General features: G+C 42.2%; 1 protein-coding gene across 2 annotated transcripts; it reads left to right on the top strand.

Moving 5' to 3' along the window:
- The first annotated feature begins 11,585 nt into the window (after positions 1-11,585).
- LOC124275150 lies at positions 11,586-17,304 on the top strand. Of its 2 annotated transcripts, XM_046710643.1 has the most exons (4): positions 11,586-11,814; positions 13,542-13,592; positions 14,268-14,340; positions 15,665-17,304. In XM_046710643.1, the coding sequence occupies exons 1-4, from the start codon at positions 11,718-11,720 to the stop codon at positions 16,230-16,232; spliced, it is 789 nt and encodes a 262-aa protein (XP_046566599.1). In that variant the 5' UTR covers positions 11,586-11,717; the 3' UTR covers positions 16,233-17,304. The 2 variants fall into 2 exon arrangements, with proteins under 2 accessions (XP_046566599.1, XP_046566600.1); XM_046710644.1 differs by lacking the exon at positions 13,542-13,592.
- The last annotated feature ends 1,193 nt before the right edge of the window (positions 17,305-18,497 follow it).

Here is an 18,497-nt window from a genome sequence, read left to right as displayed (position 1 = left end):
TCAGGAAATCCATAGTGTTGCAGGAGTCAGTGTAGCAACATTTTCCCTTCACCACTCTGTGATTGTGGTAAATGCCCACACTGGCGATTGTATCACAATCCTGGAACAGAGGAAAACATGCTTTAATAGCCTGTGCAAATACAGTCTAAACACCTCGTGAGGCGCGAGAAAGTGGACAGGCACACTACCTTCTCACCCTTCAGAGTGAATAGAGTCATACTTTAGAACAGCGGTTTGGTTTGTTGGTTGTTTAAGCCCCTCTCAACAATATTCCAGCTATATGGCGGCGGTCTGTAAATACTCGAGTCTTTACCAGACAATCCAGTGATCAATATGTACCACTCAAGTCAGCGACCACCCGATTCCGTTAGTTGCCTCTTCCGACAAGCAGAGGCTTCTGAAGACCAGTTGTAACCCGGAACTTCACGGGTCTTCGAACAGTGTCTCTGGCCTCAGGGGGCCCCGAATATTGAAGGCTTAGACAGACTCAGGAGTCGAGCTGCCGGACATGTCCACCCATCCAATACACTGTACCGCCAACCATTCTTACGTTCACCTTTTTAAGGCTAGAACGCTGAAAACAAGGCCTCGTATCCTGTTTCTAGAAGAAAGGCAGTGTTTTAACACACATCGTGTAGACAGGGAATTTATATCATCCTTTTGATAATTTCATTCTTGCCGGCGAACAATAATGGTATATATATATATATATAACTATTGAATAGGCATGAATGATTTGGGTACGTGTTATGGAAGTCATGTCGTGTTTTCCGTAGCCTGACATACTCCCACTTACTCACTACCTCGTGACACAATCAATCGTCATTGATCAGTTCATATGATTTTCAACACTATGTTTCCTTTAACGCCGAATAGAATTTATTTCGTCAGATAATCGAGACTGAATATTCTCTGTTCAATGAGGGATATAGTACAACGGTTAATCTATTAAAGATCCTTTCTGGGTGTAACATCGCTAGCATAAGCTGTGTTGCAATAGGAATCAAACCTACAGTATAAATCGACGTATATATAAAAAAAATACAGTTTGTACTGATCACGTCTTTTGAGATATCTAATCGATATGGGTTTCGAAAGTTTTGGTCAGTTCAGGATCAAGCAATTTGCGCATCTTACAAAAGAGTATATATTGTACCTTGAATATGGAACATTTAAACCCTTTATCCGGTGAACACATGAATTATTTAAAGCTTGCAAATTCGTTAAACGTTCTTAAACAGCAGTGCAGGAGGATGTTAGGGCCCAGGTGCCTAGGGGTATTGCCCCTCGTGTAGAGACATGAATACACCAGCAAGGCCTGGTTATATACAAGTGACGGATCGGTGTTCTACCTTCCTGTCGATATACAAGTGACGGATAGGTGTTCTACCTTCCTGTCGGTATACAAGTGACGGATCGGTGTTCTACCTTCCTGTCGATATACAAGTGACGGATCGGTGTCCTACCTTCCTGTCGATATACAAGTGACGGATCAGTGTCCTACCTTCCTGTCAGTATACAAGTGACGGATCAGTGTCCTACCTTCCTGTCGGTATACAAGTGACGGACCAGTGTTCTACCTTCCTGTCGATATACAAGTGACGGATAGGTGTTCTACCTTCCTGTCGGTATACAAGTGACGGATCAGTGTCCTACCTTCCTGTCGGTATACAAGTGACGGATCGGTGTTCTACCTTCCTGTCGGTATACAAGTGACGGATCGGTGTTCTACCTTCCTGTCGGTATACAAGTGACGGATCGGTGTTCTACCTTCCTGTCGATATACAAGTGACGGATCGGTGTCCTACCTTCCTGTCGATATACAAGTGACGGATCAGTGTTCTACCTTCCTGTCGATATACAAGTGACGGATAGGTGTTCTACCTTCCTGTCGGTATACAAGTGACGGATAGGTGTTCTACCTTCCTGTCAGTATACAAGTGACGGGTCGGTGTTCTACCTTCCTGTCAGTATACAAGTGACGGATCAGTGTCCTACCTTCCTGTCGGTATACAAGTGACGGATCAGTGTTCCTACCTTCCTGTCGGTATACACCTTCCTGACGGACCAGTGTCTACTACCTTCCTGTCTGTATACAAGTGACGGATCGGTGTTCTACCTTCCTGTCGATATACAAGTGACGGATCAGTGTCCTACCTTCCTGTCGGTATACAAGTGACGGACCAGTGTCCTACCTTCCTGTCGATATACAAGTGACGGACCAGTGTTCTACCTTCCTGTCGGTATACAAGTGACGGATCAGTGTTCTACCTTCCTGTCGGTATACAAGTGACGGATCAGTGTTCTACCTTCCTGTCGGTATACAAGTGACGGATCAGTGTTCTACCTTCCTGTCTGTATATACAAGTGACGGATCAGTGTCCTACCTTCCTGTCGGTATACAAGTGACGGATCAGTGTCCTACCTTCCTGTCGGTATACAAGTGACGGATCAGTGTCCTACCTTCCTGTCAGTATACAAGTGACGGACCAGTGTCCTACCTTCCTGTCAGTATGCAAGTGACGGACCAGTGTCCTACCTTCCTGTCAGTATACAAGTGACGGATAAGTGTCCTACCTTCCTGTCAGTATGCAAGTGACGGATCCGTGTCCTACCTTCCTGTCAGTATACAAGTGACGGATCAGTGTCCTACCTTCCTGTCGGTATGCAAGTGACGGACCAGTGTCCTACCTTCCTGTCGGTATACAAGTGACGGATCAGTGTCCTACCTTCCTGTCAGTATACAAGTGACGGATCAGTGTCCTACCTTCCTGTCAGTATACAAGTGACGGACCAGTGTCCTATCTTCCTGTCATTATGCAAGTGACGGATCAGTGTCCTACCTTCCTGACTGTATGCAAGTGACGGATCGGTGTCCTACCTTCCTGTCGGTGCAGCCGCCATGATAACCGTTATACGAACGGTCATGGTACGAGTCACGTGTCTCTTGGATGTAGCAAGCCTGGGTGAAAAGAAAAGAATCTATCATGGCCAGATAACGAATTGTGTTTCTCCCGGACGACCTGTATAAAAAGGCATCCACAAATTTCTTCTGTCGTGTTTAGTTCCAATTCCTTACTCATTTTTTCGGGTTAATTCCCATTCTGAAGTTGAGATGTACACAGTGTCATTTAGAAAGTGTTCAAATGTAATATAAATTATATTTGTCAGTACACTTGTCTCAGTAAAGTCCCATTCTGTGTGTGCTGACGAATAGGTGCCTGACTCTGGGGGTGTGGGTTCGAATCCCAGATGGGAGCCAACCCAGCAAAAGCACTAGAATCTGTACTTTACTGAGAAAGTGTAATCCCAAATATAACATATGTTACGTTACCCTTCTTGTCGAGCAGTGTGGGGCGCGATTATTGCATCTAGAATATACCTGGTTTGTGAATCATGTATAATAGTTCCGTTGTACACCACCTATTATCTTACCTCATACATAAATGTCACTTTCTGATTGGCTGAGCGTTCTTCTATTATTTTCAATGTACTCCGCTTACAAGCGAGGTACATTTCAATGTACCCCGCTGTCAATGGCAACTCATTTGGTACTTCGTGGTAGTAATTCTTTATCTCGAATAACATTGAATCACGTATGATGTACGGAAATTACCGATATTTTGCGAATGCAAATCGATGGAAGGGAGATTACTCTAAATCTGTTTATCTTGGCAGCAAAATCTAGCAATGGCTACAAAAAGATTTGTACCCGTGCTTCAAACAATTCAAAATTAACATTAAGGTGTTTGGTAAGATAAATAAGTTACACCAATGTAAACGCAACCCTACATTACCAATTGCAGCACATCCATGTACAGTTATTAACTCAGGTTGAGACCTAAACTTTTCTGTTGGAAGAACCGGTGAAATTACCCCGTTATTCTGATTGAACCACCCACGATATATACAACGAGATTCCAATTACCTTCTCATCGTCGTCACAGCTTTCATGATTTTCGCACACGAATCTTCTGTTGTGATAGGAGCAGGTCAGACAATGGTCGACACTGTCTGTATTCAGAAAGTCAAAAGTCATTAATATACAAGAAACCCATGCACTACAATGTGTTCTTGATCTGTTCGGGTTTTTTTTAATAATAAATCAGCACAACCTTGACCCTGAGGCTTGGAATGAAACGGGCTGAGTGGCATTCAGTTTATCTTTCTGCATTTAGACCAGATATTTGTTATGGATGAGGACAGGGTTTTGTGATGACCGAACACGTACTCTGCGACGTATTGTGTGTTTCAATGCCAGTGATGTTTAGCTTATCTGGGTGCGGTCGGCAGTCGTTACATTCCACCTGTCAACTTCCGTATGTCCTTACACGGGGATGCCGTTCATGTAACGTATCGTTCCCCAGTGTTTTGAACCAGGCCATAGCGAACAATATGTGTGTTATAAAACATCATAGTCAAAAATACATCAGTTACATCACGCCAGTCCACTATATCAGTTATATCACGCCAGTCCACTATATCAGTTATATCACGCCCTTCCACTATACCAGTTATAACACGCCAGTCCACTATATCGGTTACATCACGGGAGTCACCAGTACATCAGTTATATCACGGGAGTCAACAATACATCAGTTACATCACGCCAGTCCACTATACTAGTTATATCACGCCAGTCCACTATACCAGTTACATCACGCCAGTCCATTATATCAGTTGCATCACGGGAGTCAACAATACATCAGTTACGTCACGCCAGTCCACTAAACCAGTTATATCACGGGAGTCAACAATACATCAGTTGCATCACGCCAGTCCACTATACTATAGTTATATCACGGGAGTCAACAATACATTAGTTACATCACGCCAGTCCACTATACTAGATACATGACGGGAGTCAACAATACATCAGTTATATCACGCCAGTGCACTATATCAGTTACATGACGGGAGTCAACAATACATCAGTTACATCACGCCAGTCCATTATACCAGTTATATCACGGGAGTCAACAATACATCAGTTACATCTGGCCAATCCACTTTACTAGTTACATGACGGGAGTCAACAATACATCAGTTATATCACGCCATCCACTATATCAGTTATATCACGGGAGTCAACAATACATCAGTTACATCACGCCAGTCCACTATATCAGTTACATGACGGGAGTCAACAATACATCAGTTACATCACGCCAGTCCACTATATCAGTTACATGACGGGAGTCAACAATACATCAGTTACATCACGCCAGTCCATTATACCACTTATATCACGGGACTCAACAATACATCAGTGACATCACGCCAGTCCATTATACTAGTTATATCACGGGAGTCAACAATACATTAGTTACATCACGCCAGTCACTATACTAGTTACATCACGGGAGTCAACAATACGTCAGTTACATCACGCCAGTCCATTATACTAGTTACATCACGGGAGTCAACAATACATCAGTTACATCACGCCAGTCCACTATACTAGTTACATCACGGGAGTCAACAATACATCAGTTACATCACGCCAGTCCACTATACTAGTTATATCACGGGAGTCAACAATACATCAGTTACATCACGCCAGTCCATTATACCAGTTATATCACGGGAGTCAACAATACATCAGTTACATCACGCCAGTCCATTATACTAGTTACATCACGGGAGTCAACAATACATCAGTTACATCACGCCAGTCCATTATACTAGTTATATGACGGGAGTCAACAATACATCAGTTACATCACGCCAGTCCACTTTACCAGTTATATCACGGGAGTCAACAATACATCAGTTACATCACGCCAGTCCATTATACTAGTTACATCACGGGAGTCAACAATACATCAGTTACATCACGCCAGTCCACTATATCAGTTATATCACGGGAGTCAACAATACATCAGTTACATCACGCCAGTCCACTTTACTAGTTACATGACGGGAGTCAACAATACATCAGTTATATCACGTCATCCACTATATCAGTTACATCACGGGAGTCAACAATACATCAGTTACATCACGCCAGTCCACTATATCAGTTATATCACGGGAGTCAACAATACATCAGTTACATCACGCCAGTCCATTATACTAGTTACATCACGGGAGTCAACAATACATCAGTTACATCACGCCAGTCCATTATACTAGTTATATCACGGGAGTCAACAATACATCAGTTACATCAGGCCAGTCCGCTATATCAGTAATATCAAGGGAGTCAACAATACATCAGTGACGTCACGCCATCCACTATATCAGTTATATCACGAGAGTCAACAAAATATCAGTTACATCACGCCAGTCCATTATATCAGTTGCATCACGCCAGTCCACTATATGAGTTATATCACGGGAGTCAACAATACATCAGTTACGTCACGCCAGTCCACTATACCAGTTATATCACGGGTGTCAAAAATACATCAGTTACACCACGCCATCTACTATATCAGTTATGTCATAATGTCGAAGTGGACAATACACCCATTACATCTCATGTAATACAGTGGCATGTGCCTGAAGTAGTGGAGTGGCATATGACCGAAGTGGTGGAGTGGTACATGACTGAAGTGGTGGAGTGGTATATGGCTGAAGTGGTGGAGTGGTATTTGGCTGAAGTGGTGGAGTGGTATTTGGCTGAAGTGGTGGAGCGGTATATGACCAAAGTGGTGGAGTGGCATATAACTGAAGTGGTGCGGTGGTATATGACTGAAGTCGTGGAGTGGTATTTGAGTGAAGTGGCTGAGTGTTATATGGCTGAAGTGGTGAAGCGGTATATAACTGAAGTGACAGAGTGGTATATGGCTGAAGTTGTGGAGCGGTATATAACTGAGGTGACGGAGTGGAATATGACTGAAGTGTTGGAGTGGTATATGACCAAAGTGGTAGAGCGGTATATGGCTGAAGTGGTGGAGTGGTATACATCTCAAGTGGTGGAGCGGTATATGACTGAAGTGGTGGAATGGTATATGACTGAAGTGGTGGGGTGGTATATGACTGAAGTCGTTGAGTGGTATTTGACTGAAGTGGTTGAGCGTTATATAGCTGAAGTGGTGGAGCGGTATATAACTGGAGTGACGGACTAGTATATGGCTGAAGTTGTGAAGCGGTATATAACTGAAGTGTTGGAGTGGAATATGACCGAAGTGGTGGAGTGGTATATGGCTGAAGTGGTGAATGGTATACATCTGAAGTGGTGGAACGGTATATGATTGAAGTGGTGCAGCAGTATATGACTGAAGTGGTGGCGCGGTATATGGCTGAAGTGGTGAGGGGTATATAACTGAAGTGGTAGAGTGGTATATGACTGAAGTGGTGGAGTGGTATATGGCTGAAGTAGTTGAGCGGTATGTAACTTAAGTGGTGGAGTGGCATATGACCGAAGTGGCAGAGTGGTTTATTACTGAAGTGGTGGATAGGTATATGACTGAAGTGTTGGAGTGGTATATGGCTGAAGTAGTGGAGCAGTATGTAACTGAAGTGGTGGAGCGGTATATATCTGAAGTGGTAGAGCGGTATATGACTGAAGTGGTGGAGCGGTATATGACTGAAGTGGTGGAGCGGTATATGACTGAAGTGGTGGAGCGGTATATGGCTGAAGTGGTAGAGTGGTATATATCTGAAGTGGTGGAGCGGTATATGACTGAAGTGGTGGAGCGGTATATGACTGAAGTGGTGGAGCGGTATATGACTGAAGTGGTGGAGCGGTATATGACTGAAGTGGTAGAGTGGTATATGGCTGAAGTGGTGGAGCAGTATATGACTGAAGTGGTGGAGCGGTATATGACTGAAGTGGTGGAGCGGTATATGACCGAAGTGGTGGAGCGGTATATGACTGAAGTGGTGGAGCAGTATATGACTGAAGTGGTGGAGCGGTATATGACTGAAGTGGTGGAGCGGTATATGACTGAAGTGGTGGAGCGGTATATGGCTGAAGCGGTGGAGCAGTATATAACTGAAGTGGTGGAGTGGGATATGACCGAAGTGGTGGAGTGGTAAATGACTGAAGTAGTGCAGCAGTATGTAACTGAAGTGGTGGAGTGGCATATGACCGAAGTGGAGGTGTGGTATATTACTGACTGACTGACTGCCTGAGTTTAGTTTTACGCCGCTTTTAGCAATATTCCAGCAATATCACGGCGGGGGACACCAGAAATGGGCTTAACACATTGTGCCCATGGGTATATTACTGAAGTGGTGGAGTGGTATATGACTGATGTGGTGGAGCGGTATATGGCTGAAGTGGTGGAGCGGTATATGATTGAAGTAGCGATATATGCGTAAAGAAGTTGTATATATTTTTTTTATACTTGTATATAATATATTTACCGTGGTGGTGGTCTTGCACTGTGACACTAACAAGAAGACAGGCGTACACCACTGCAATAAATAACCCCATTATTATCAACAAACTCAACACACATTCGTTACAGTTATTTGTATAACAGAGCGGTAAAACACTTATTGGGTCCGAGTCGTAAGCTGTGCCACCTTTTCATTGCCCATGTGACGTGATAAACTCCCATGACTCGCAGTTTTTCAGTTTCTGGTGAAGAGGTGGTTGGGATTTAGGTAGTTTCAAGTATTGATTTAATTCCAAATTGTGGGCAAATTGTGATATAGCTCAAATATTTTTTTAATGCTGTTGTAAAGTAAAGTATCAATAAGTTATAGATAAATAATATTGAACATTTAGAAAACACATTTTTGCAAATGTGTAAACCGATAACATTCCCATCCATGTCCTATATGCAGCGACATTCCATAGAAATCAGGCAATACGATGGTGTCAAGGGTTACAGAACACTTCGACGGTGCTCTCATATGGTGCTGTAAGACAAGACTTTGTGTAATACATAACCACGTACTTTTTACAGGCTTCTAATCCTTCGCCACCCGATTGAATGACACCCACGTGCACGACAATGAAGCTGAAAACCCTAGGCTCACTAATTTGGCATCCGTGAAGATCCGGGTTAGAAAAGGTCTACAGCAACCCATGCTTGTCGTAAGAGGCGACTAACGGGATCGGGTGGTCAGGCTCGCTGTCTTGGTTGACACATGTCATCGTATCCCAGCTGCGTAGATCAATGTTCATACCGTTGATCACTGGATTGTCTGGATCAGACTCGATTATTTATAGACCGCCACCATATAGCTGGAATATTGCTGAGTGTGGCGTTAAACAACAATCCAACAACAGTTATTTGGATTCGAACCTACGATAGACGGATCCTGTCACCATTAATGGAGGCAACTGGTGTTGCGTCTGAGTAAATACTTCTATTCATATTGTTAACGACGTGTTCTTTTTGAGAGCAAATGCTGCAGTTATCAATACTTGCCTACTGACGTCCAACTCAGTGCATCCATGTTAGAGCGTAACCTTTGGGGTAGTCTTTATGCAGAACACCAAATGTGTCACTAACACATGAAATAGATATAATTAGCCTTGAGATAAGGACGCTCCTTGTGTGGCTAGGATTGGCCCCGTTTGCTATCAGTTTTTATAGGCCAAAACACATATGTCCCATGTCAGACATTCGGGGAACAAGTTCTATTGGGACGGTAATTTCCGCCAGCTATTCTGATAGTTTTGGTCGTATTTACTGAGTATCGTAACCACGTCTCCAAGGACATTGTTACAGGAGCCTGTTTATGTGTACAATTGTCCGTTGCTATGACGGATTCACCCCAGGGAGTAGAGAATGCTCACACTGCTCCGTTAATGATGTTAATGATTCATGTCGAGTGTACTGGGCTTGCTGACAGAGCTACCAGTACGTTGTTAAGTGCTGATTCCCAGGTTGGAACTATACGTAACTGTAACTCAGTCCTTCAAAGAGATGTGATATAATTCCCAATTGTATAAAAAAAGTAACTTAATGTGCACATGAATAGGAAGGAATTGCTTATGCGGTTTTAATACCTTGTAGTACCTTCCAGAACTGTCCGTGTAAATATAGCATACCATTGCCCCCTACAGAATGTCAACAGAAACAATGTGATACACTTGAAACACTGTAACACAGTGAATAACACTGCAATACAGCGGTTTGTCATGTAGAAAGAATGTTTTCGCTTTTTCACTTTCCGTCTGACAGAAACAAAAGTGCCTATCAATAGTTGTAAATACTCAACCTCTTCCTGTACTCAATTGTCTTTTTGTATGTCTAAGCAAGAATCCATTACATACAAGCAGTCGAACGCGTTTGACTCTTTGCTTTTCCCTTGCCATGAATTGAAGAATTTCGTTAGGACAAACAGGTGAGTACCCCACTTCCGGTACGACAAACAGGTGAGTACCCCACTTCCGGTACGACAGTCAGGTGAGTACTCCACTTCCGTTACGACGAACAGGTGAGTACCCCACTTCCGTTACGACAAACAGGTGAGTACTTCCAGTACCCACTTCCGTTACGACAATCCCCACGTTACGACAAACAGGTGAGTACCCCACTTCCGTTACGACAATCAGGTGAGTACCCCACTTCCGTTACGACAAACAGGTGAGTACTCCACTTCCGTTACGACAAACAGGTGAGTACCCCACTTCCGTTACGACAAACAGGTGAGTACCCCACTTCCGTTACGACGAACAGGTGAGTACCCCACTTCCGTTACGACAAACAGGTGAGTACCCCACTTCCGTTACGACAAACAGGTGAGTACCCCACTTCCGGTACGACAATCAGGTGAGTACCCCCCACTTCCAACAGGGTGAGGTACGACGAACAGGTGAGTACCCCACTTCCGTTACGACAAACAGGTGAGTACCCCACTTCCGTTACGACAAACAGGTGAGGACCCCACTTCCGTTACGACAAACAGGTGAGGACCCCACTTCCGGTACGACAAGCAGGTGAGTACCCCACACCTTCAATGTCAGTGTTGGGGTCAAATTAGGTGGCTGACTCGAATCATGGATGGGACTCAACCCAACTAAAGTACTACAATCTGTACTGAAAAAGTGTAATCCCAAATGTAACATGTGTTATTTGACCACTTTCTAAACGGCATTGTGTATTCACAACTTGATACACACGAGAGGAATAAATGAAATACACTTAGGAGTGATCAGCTTACTGAACGTTAAGCAGGACACGTCAACAACCATTAGTGGAATCAGCTTACTCCTCACGAGAGGAAGCAAGGTAGTTATTGTGAGAGCAATCAGCTCACTATGTTGCTAACGTCAGAGGAAGAACCTCACTGCACAAGAGGAATTGGCTGAGTACATGTGAGTGGGAGCAACTCACTACACGCTATTCACTACCCACGAACAGATAAATATGCCGTAATACAAGATATATTTAGCTTATGGGGCATGCGGTGTGATGAATTGATTTTTGAAAATGATATATCAATTTGTTCGTGCATCGTTCATATTTTCAAATATTCCTCACTCAATATCTAATTGTTAGACAGGCAGGTAAGCAGGCCACTCTGTTTTGATAATACTTCTAAACATAAACATACCGACGGAGTTTACGGTGACATAAGTGAAATTGTCTTTTTTAACAGCTGTTTGAGTATACCGTCGCCACATATTGTCAAGTACGCTCTGATAACTCCCAAAGCGTGTGCTGAATACAGCGGTGACTACTACGGGAGTTTGCACACGACCGCTCTGTCTCCAACTGTATCAAGTCAACCCGCTTGAGGACGTGACATACAGCAGTGACGTCATACCGTGTATATCCTTGTCTTTACGACCACGCCTTGGGATAATGCGAGTGGCGAATTATATTGATCCCCCTTCACAGCCAAGCCCAAATAAGACACACAGCGGACACACACAGCGGACACACACAGCGATGGAAACGGGTGAGTTGTGTTTTGCTACAATGTCGCTTGTTTTGTCCAGCTTGTGTGCACTCAACATTGACGCTAGTTACTTTTGAAGTGTCCTATGATACCTGTCATATGTCTGATGAAATATACTAATATACACGTATATCAGAATAGTAACCCTGACAACGGTAATATGTGGTGGACAGCTTTATATGTGTCCGGATCATTTCATCATGGCTATATGTACATATATGCATAGAATATGTAATGATATGTATAGAATATACTATAACTATGGCCTTGCAATTCACGAGGATTTGATATTCAGGAGGGTGTGAGGGAACTTTGCTCGACAGGTTCAAGGCAGCTCTCGCTCGTCGCTATATGGCTGAAACGATCCCGATGCGATGTAAAACGTCAGCTCTGTATATTTTGTTTTACCCTAATCGCATTATTGTCCTATCAGTTACTCACCCCAATGGACAATCCCTTTCTTTAAACTTTGTTCTGATGGATGATTTTGTGTTTGTTTGTGTACATCTTTCGTGCCTCAGCACTTGACGGAGACACTTCCTCAACCACCCATTACCTCCCCCATCCTCCCCATTCTTCTGTGGTATGGCCCTAACCCTATGGTTATTACAACATCAACACAAGTGACCCAGTAGTCTTCATGACATCTTGTAACTGTACCTGATACACCACCGGATGGCAGGTCGACATGAAATTACATTCACCGTAACTAAATACTCATGTTTGCATTATGCAACCATTATGCTTGAGCCTGAGAGTAGGATATGTCCCGTCTGTAAATGTTTGTTTTCAGGGTGAACATCGTGATGTCCGTAACAGATTTAGAATTCATGACCTTTTTTACGTTTGAAATACATTATACATAAATGATGAAAGGCCTTTCAGACTGAACCACGGGCTAAATAACATGTGGCATGTTCGTACAAATGTATGCGTCACCATGCCTGAAGGGGCCATGACATAACACAAGACCTTGCATGACCCCCTTCTGTCACTCACTCTGAGAGACAGGGAGATTCTCTATCACAGATGTTTTTACCTTCGTGGAGGAAATGTCAACGATTGCTGTGTAGTGGAGATAAATTATAAAGATCAAGGAAAATATTATGACGTGCACATTTTAGAAAAACCTAGATATTGTTTTTTAAAAAACATAATGCATTGTCAACATTTTACTCGTCACGTTTTTTAACTGGATTGGTATAATGCACTTCGTAAATACAGTATACCTGTTCCCGTATCAACTAATGTATGTTGGGGAGGTGTGGGTGTGGGTAAATTGGCTTTTTGTGGGGTTTTTGTCACATGCTATCTACCGGGCCACCTGGCCGGATTCCTAATCCAGTGAGTCGTTACATACGACAAGCCAATCTTGTAGGGGACCTGCACTTGGTCCCTGAAATCCAATGTTAGACAACTGAGTCAGTTACTGTATTATAAAGTACTGTTTTATGCCGCCATTTTAGCATATTCATTTGCAGGAGAAATCATGCATGGAAACAGCTTGAAGCTTCGTGCCCATTAACGTAAAGAATCCTGGATCTTGTAATAACTAACGATCACTTTAACCACTTGGCCACCCAGCACCCTGTACATACCAACCAGCTTGTAGTGAAACAACTGCCACCACTTACTGCAGTATCCGTGAGACAACGTCACGATCCTTAACTCAAGCTCTGGTCTGGTGATTCAATATATGAATAGAAACATTATTTTTGTCCTTTCAGCAGGCGGGTTAGATCCCCATGGCCGTTCATCGACCGACACATCAGTCAGAGGTACCACACCCCTTACCGTCTCTCTTCATTATTCACATATTATACACGCCATATGTCATTAATTCTACCATGACTTCAGTAAATACTGGATTGTGATTGGTTAATTAAAGTCATTCAGAGGTATATAATCACCTTATATACCTCTGATTTTCCAACACAGTATGTATTTTCTTAAAAATCTTAACTATGCGGTTATGGTAGAATATGTTGTATTGTACAGAGCTTTTATATTTCGTTATATACTTCTGATTTTCCAACACAGTATGTTTATCTCCTAAAGGTACCGAGATCTCATTGCAGGCTCCCCTTAACCCCAAACAGGGTGTAGATTATCGTGTCATGTTGGTGTTGTTCCCGCGTGTAGGCGAGGAATGCCATTGTGACGTTTTTATCTCACCTGTTTATCAGGTCTTCCAGCCTTTTGAATCGACGACTTCCTTTTAAATTTCGACATTATGGAAACAATTTAAGAATCCCTTCGCTGTGTTTGATATTCACAAAATGCTTCAAGTATTTCATAAAGAATCGCCACAGATAACTGCAGGATGAAACACATCATGCGACCTGGAACGCACGCATGCACACAAACACGGTGTAGGGTTGAAACATGAAAACATTGTATTATATGTATTATATGTGAAACGTGTGTAATTATTTTGAAAATGTTCTGTTCAGATGTGCGCAGAGTCTTGCTGTGTGTGGTGATAGCGGAGCTGGTCCTGGTCATAGTACTGCTGAAAATAGTTCTGTAAGTACAACCAGATACTTTTGTAAGTACAACCAGATAGCTCTGTAAGTACAATACAATGGTTCTGTAAATACAACCAGATAGTTCAGTAAATACAATAAAATGGTTCTGTCGGTACAAGTAGGTAGTTCTAAAACTATAACCAGTACAAACAGAAAGTTACGGTCACGCGATAGTACAACCACATATTTCTGAAAGACTGTTGTGTAACGGTCAGATGTCTTTGTAAGTACAACCAGATAGTGCTGCAAGTAGAATTAAATTTTACAGGCAATTATTTATGTACAAAGACATTTTTCTGTAAGTGCAACTAAATTCTATTGAATAACGAGGAGAGTTCTATGGATATACAACTTCTTTAACATAATATGAGCGACGTTTCGGTGTAGCTACTAACACCGTTATCAAGCATTTTTTTGCTTTATTATATTAAAGAAGTTGTATATTCATAGAACTCTCCTCGTTGTTCATCACACCAACTTCTAAATGCCACTCAAACAAGTTAAATACTATTGTTAGTACCAAAAGATATACCTGCAATAGACCTGGAATAGCTGCTCTGCGATGGTGTAGAAGACAAAAGGAAAAGAGCTACCTCTCTAAGGTCATGGCTCTTGCATGCTGCTGTATGAAAAGAAAGTGCGTGAAAGTTAACAATATTAAGAAAATCCGATGTTTGTGTTGTAAAAGTATTTGGACAGGGAGATACCATTCAGACATAAACTCATGTAACCGATCTCTCTTATAGATGCTCTCACTTGAAAACTGACTGACTGAGTATGGTTTTACGCCGTTTTAGCAATATTCCAGCAATATCACGGCGGGGGACACCAGAAATGGGCTTCACAAATTGTACCCATGTGGGGAATCGAACCCGGGCCTTCGGCATGACAAGCGAACGCTTTAACCACTAGGCTACCCCACCGCCCCTTGAAAACACAATCATTATGTATTTCTTGACTTAGGCATAGTTTATCTGTCCTGTTATAAAATGACTTCTTAAAGGCTCTTCTTATGTGACTCGATAAAAGGGAGGTAACTATGCAGTTAACAATGGTTAAAAAGTATATTGTTTTACGATCGTGTTCAAGGTCGAACTCGGAGAAATTGGTAGGAGACCGAAACATCATATTTAAGAAACCAACCCCTCTGTACACATCACCCGGTTATTTTCGTTCAGATTTAGATAATCGTCCATCCTTGATTCACTCCTACACGTACTGACTGAATCGTGATTCATTATCTGAAACATATGATAGAACTGAACTAGACCCCAGGATGAAAACGCTAAATGAAGTAATGTACCAACACTCTTTTGTTTCAGCCATTACATCAAACAGAGCACTGCCGGAATGCCACAAGAAGAAGTCACGGATGAACTCAAACCAGATTTAGTACAATGCACAACTGGAAACTCAGATACAAACTCAATACGAAATGATGTATGTGATCAAGATCTGATCAACCTGAATGATTCACAGGAACTTCCAAATTCCAGGACAGATACTGGGCGTAGTGCTAAAAAGGTGCGAGAGCTTAAGCAGAGAAACAGATACGTCCACAATTACAGGACAATGGGGCTGCAGTCGTGTGACGACACCGACCTCACCGGCTTGTACAGCAGCACGGAACGGTTCGGCAGCACAGACAGTCATGTGTATGAGACCCTGAGTCTGAGCAGTGATATGTCTGACTCAAATACAAGACTCAGTAGTTCCAAGACAAGTAACATGTCGACAAAAAAAGAAGGGGAAAAGAGCAATACAGACTCTTCCGGCAGACTTCATGCTTTGACAACAACACGGGGACGGAAGTTTCGAGGAGTTGTAACTGAGAATATATACTCACAAAAAATAAATACGCGCTTTCATGTTTTCAAACGTCAGACATGATGTGTTTGTTTGCCCGTCAACTTCAAAACACATCGAATAAGATTCGTACTCGAACATTGCTGTGTTTGATTCCCTCTTGCCTGAATACACAGAAAAATATAATTTGATTGTTTGGCCTTTGTTGCTAAATATTACAAAACTGCCAATATGCGTTTTCGAAACGTTTCAGTATAGATATGTTGCTGTGACCCTAAACCAGGCTATTTGGGCATAACATGGATCTTTTTAGAACATTTGTTACTTAAGTTACTGATATTACGACTGTTCCCGTTCATTACCGTCCTGTCGGGTACTCATATTTCGGAATGGACTGGAATTTGGTCGTAACAATCACTTCGCGAGACGAATGTTATCTAAATGGGTCGGGTTAGACTTTATTGTTTGCGAGACCTAGATCAAAGTTACAACAGCAGTGATAAGCCACAACCTCACGTACTCAAACCTATCTACACTCGTGTTCGTGTGGAACTGATCTGGCTGTGACGCTGCTGCAATTCTCAATATATGCTCCTAAAACATGTAAAGCAGGACACGATTCTTTCATATTTCTGTTACCCTTACCTAATGTATGTGGTTTATAGCTGCACACATCGTCATCTCTTTTCCTTGATGACACCCTCCAAGAGACAAACTTGCTTTTTCATTTCGTCAATATTTTCTTTTTTTCGAATCCAAGTCCATTTGAATGCAGAAACAAGACTGCCTGTACAAATACCACAATTCCGACTAAGAACCGGAATAAATCCATAAACATGTTCTGGCAACCAATTCATGAGAAGGCCACTTGATCGGGTGGTTGCTGCCTTGGTTGGTTGCATGTCATCGAAACTCAGGAATTGAATGCGTGGCTTGAATATTGCTGAGTGCGGAGTGACAAACGCAGTTGTGCTGCCAACGCTTTGTACCCACCGATAACAAGGCATACACTTGAAGCCAACACTCTTATGAAGTATATTCACGGGTATTCAAAATATTCCTCAAAATCAGATAATGTACTGATACAATCTGGATCTGTTATGCAAATAGAACGTGCCGTACATGGCACAGTCTTGAGACTGTGTTCGGATGTTTCGGAAAGTGTTTCTGGTTGTGTTTAATGTGGCGTGATGCAGCTCCATGTTGTCGGCTCAAGGCATCCCAAGCTGTTGTCCTAAAAGAAGAGTCCTGCCCCAATAAAGTTGCCCCATGCTAATCGTTGAGTGTTCGGATGAGTAAGAGAACAAGTCAGAATATTTAAACTGTACATCAAAGAGATTATATTCTTACCTTAATTACAATGCAAAAGTATGGGTTGTTTTTCTGCAGTAACATTAGCATAAATAGGACCCTGGAGATCCGGGTTAGAATTGGTCTTCAGCAACCCATGTTTGTCGTAAGAGGCGACTAACGGGATAGGGTTGTCAGATGAAGTACGATTTTGAGGACATGTCCCCAAAATGTATTAAAATACACCTCTAAATCCAATATGACTACCATATCGCGTGACCAGTCGTCGGGGTAAAACATGTAGCATCAAGAATCTAGAGCTTCAGGAACCTTGGGAGTTTGATAGTTTGATACTGCTGTCGAGTAATATGACTATGTCTACGTGAATTAATGTTAAATAATCTACATTTCCTCGCCCAGCTGACAGCTTACTATGTCATACCCGGTACGTAACCGTTCACGCACACATAAACAGTTTGGACAGAATCGGAAACCATTTAAAAAACAAACAAAAAAAAAAAAAAAAAAAAATTAATTTATCAACGGTCACAAGGTGATCCTTGCCATACATTACTTGAGACATAATTATGCCATTTTCAAGCTGTTGACATCACCATCCGACACATTTGTCAACAAGCGCTATGACCATAATAATAGTTACCAAAGCGAAACATGAGTCTCATGAACCAATTCAGACAATGACCTACTTTTCAGCCGATCCGAATTTTCTCGTATGAAAGTGAAAAGAGACACTACAAACAACTATGGTTACAGAAAATTCCAATTCCCTGTTTCATAAGAAAATGGCATTTTCATTGCTCATTACCTTCAATGTTTGCATTTGCATATGGAGTCTACAATGTCGTAAAATGGTGCCACAAAGAGAGCATTTATTGATTCCTATTGGTCTCCGGTACCAATAAACTGTTTTGCATTATGCCTATTGTTTTTTTTGTTTAATTTAGATATAGATATATAGAATATATATTTCTTGTTTTAGATGTAATATCGCTAGCATTAATTGTTGTTTCATTTTGAATAGAGAAATTATTGAGCGAA

This window comes from Haliotis rubra, unplaced genomic scaffold (genome assembly GCF_003918875.1).
Source record: "Haliotis rubra isolate DU_JTF1 unplaced genomic scaffold, ASM391887v1 Scf199, whole genome shotgun sequence".
In the NCBI taxonomy this organism is placed as follows: Eukaryota; Metazoa; Mollusca; class Gastropoda; order Lepetellida; family Haliotidae; genus Haliotis; species Haliotis rubra.
The sequence above is the reverse complement of the archived record's forward strand: the minus strand, read 5'-3'. Positions and strand labels throughout refer to the sequence as shown.

Coding starts and splice junctions, on each gene's coding strand:
- LOC124275150 (XM_046710643.1), top strand. CDS start 11,718: ATGCGAGTGGCGAATTATATTGATCCCCCTTCACAGCCAAGCCCAAAT. Junction 11,815..13,541: donor ACACACAGCGATGGAAACGG/GTGAGTTGTGTT, acceptor TTGTCCTTTCAG/CAGGCGGGTTAGATCCCCAT. Junction 13,593..14,267: donor GACCGACACATCAGTCAGAG/GTACCACACCCC, acceptor TGTTCTGTTCAG/ATGTGCGCAGAGTCTTGCTG.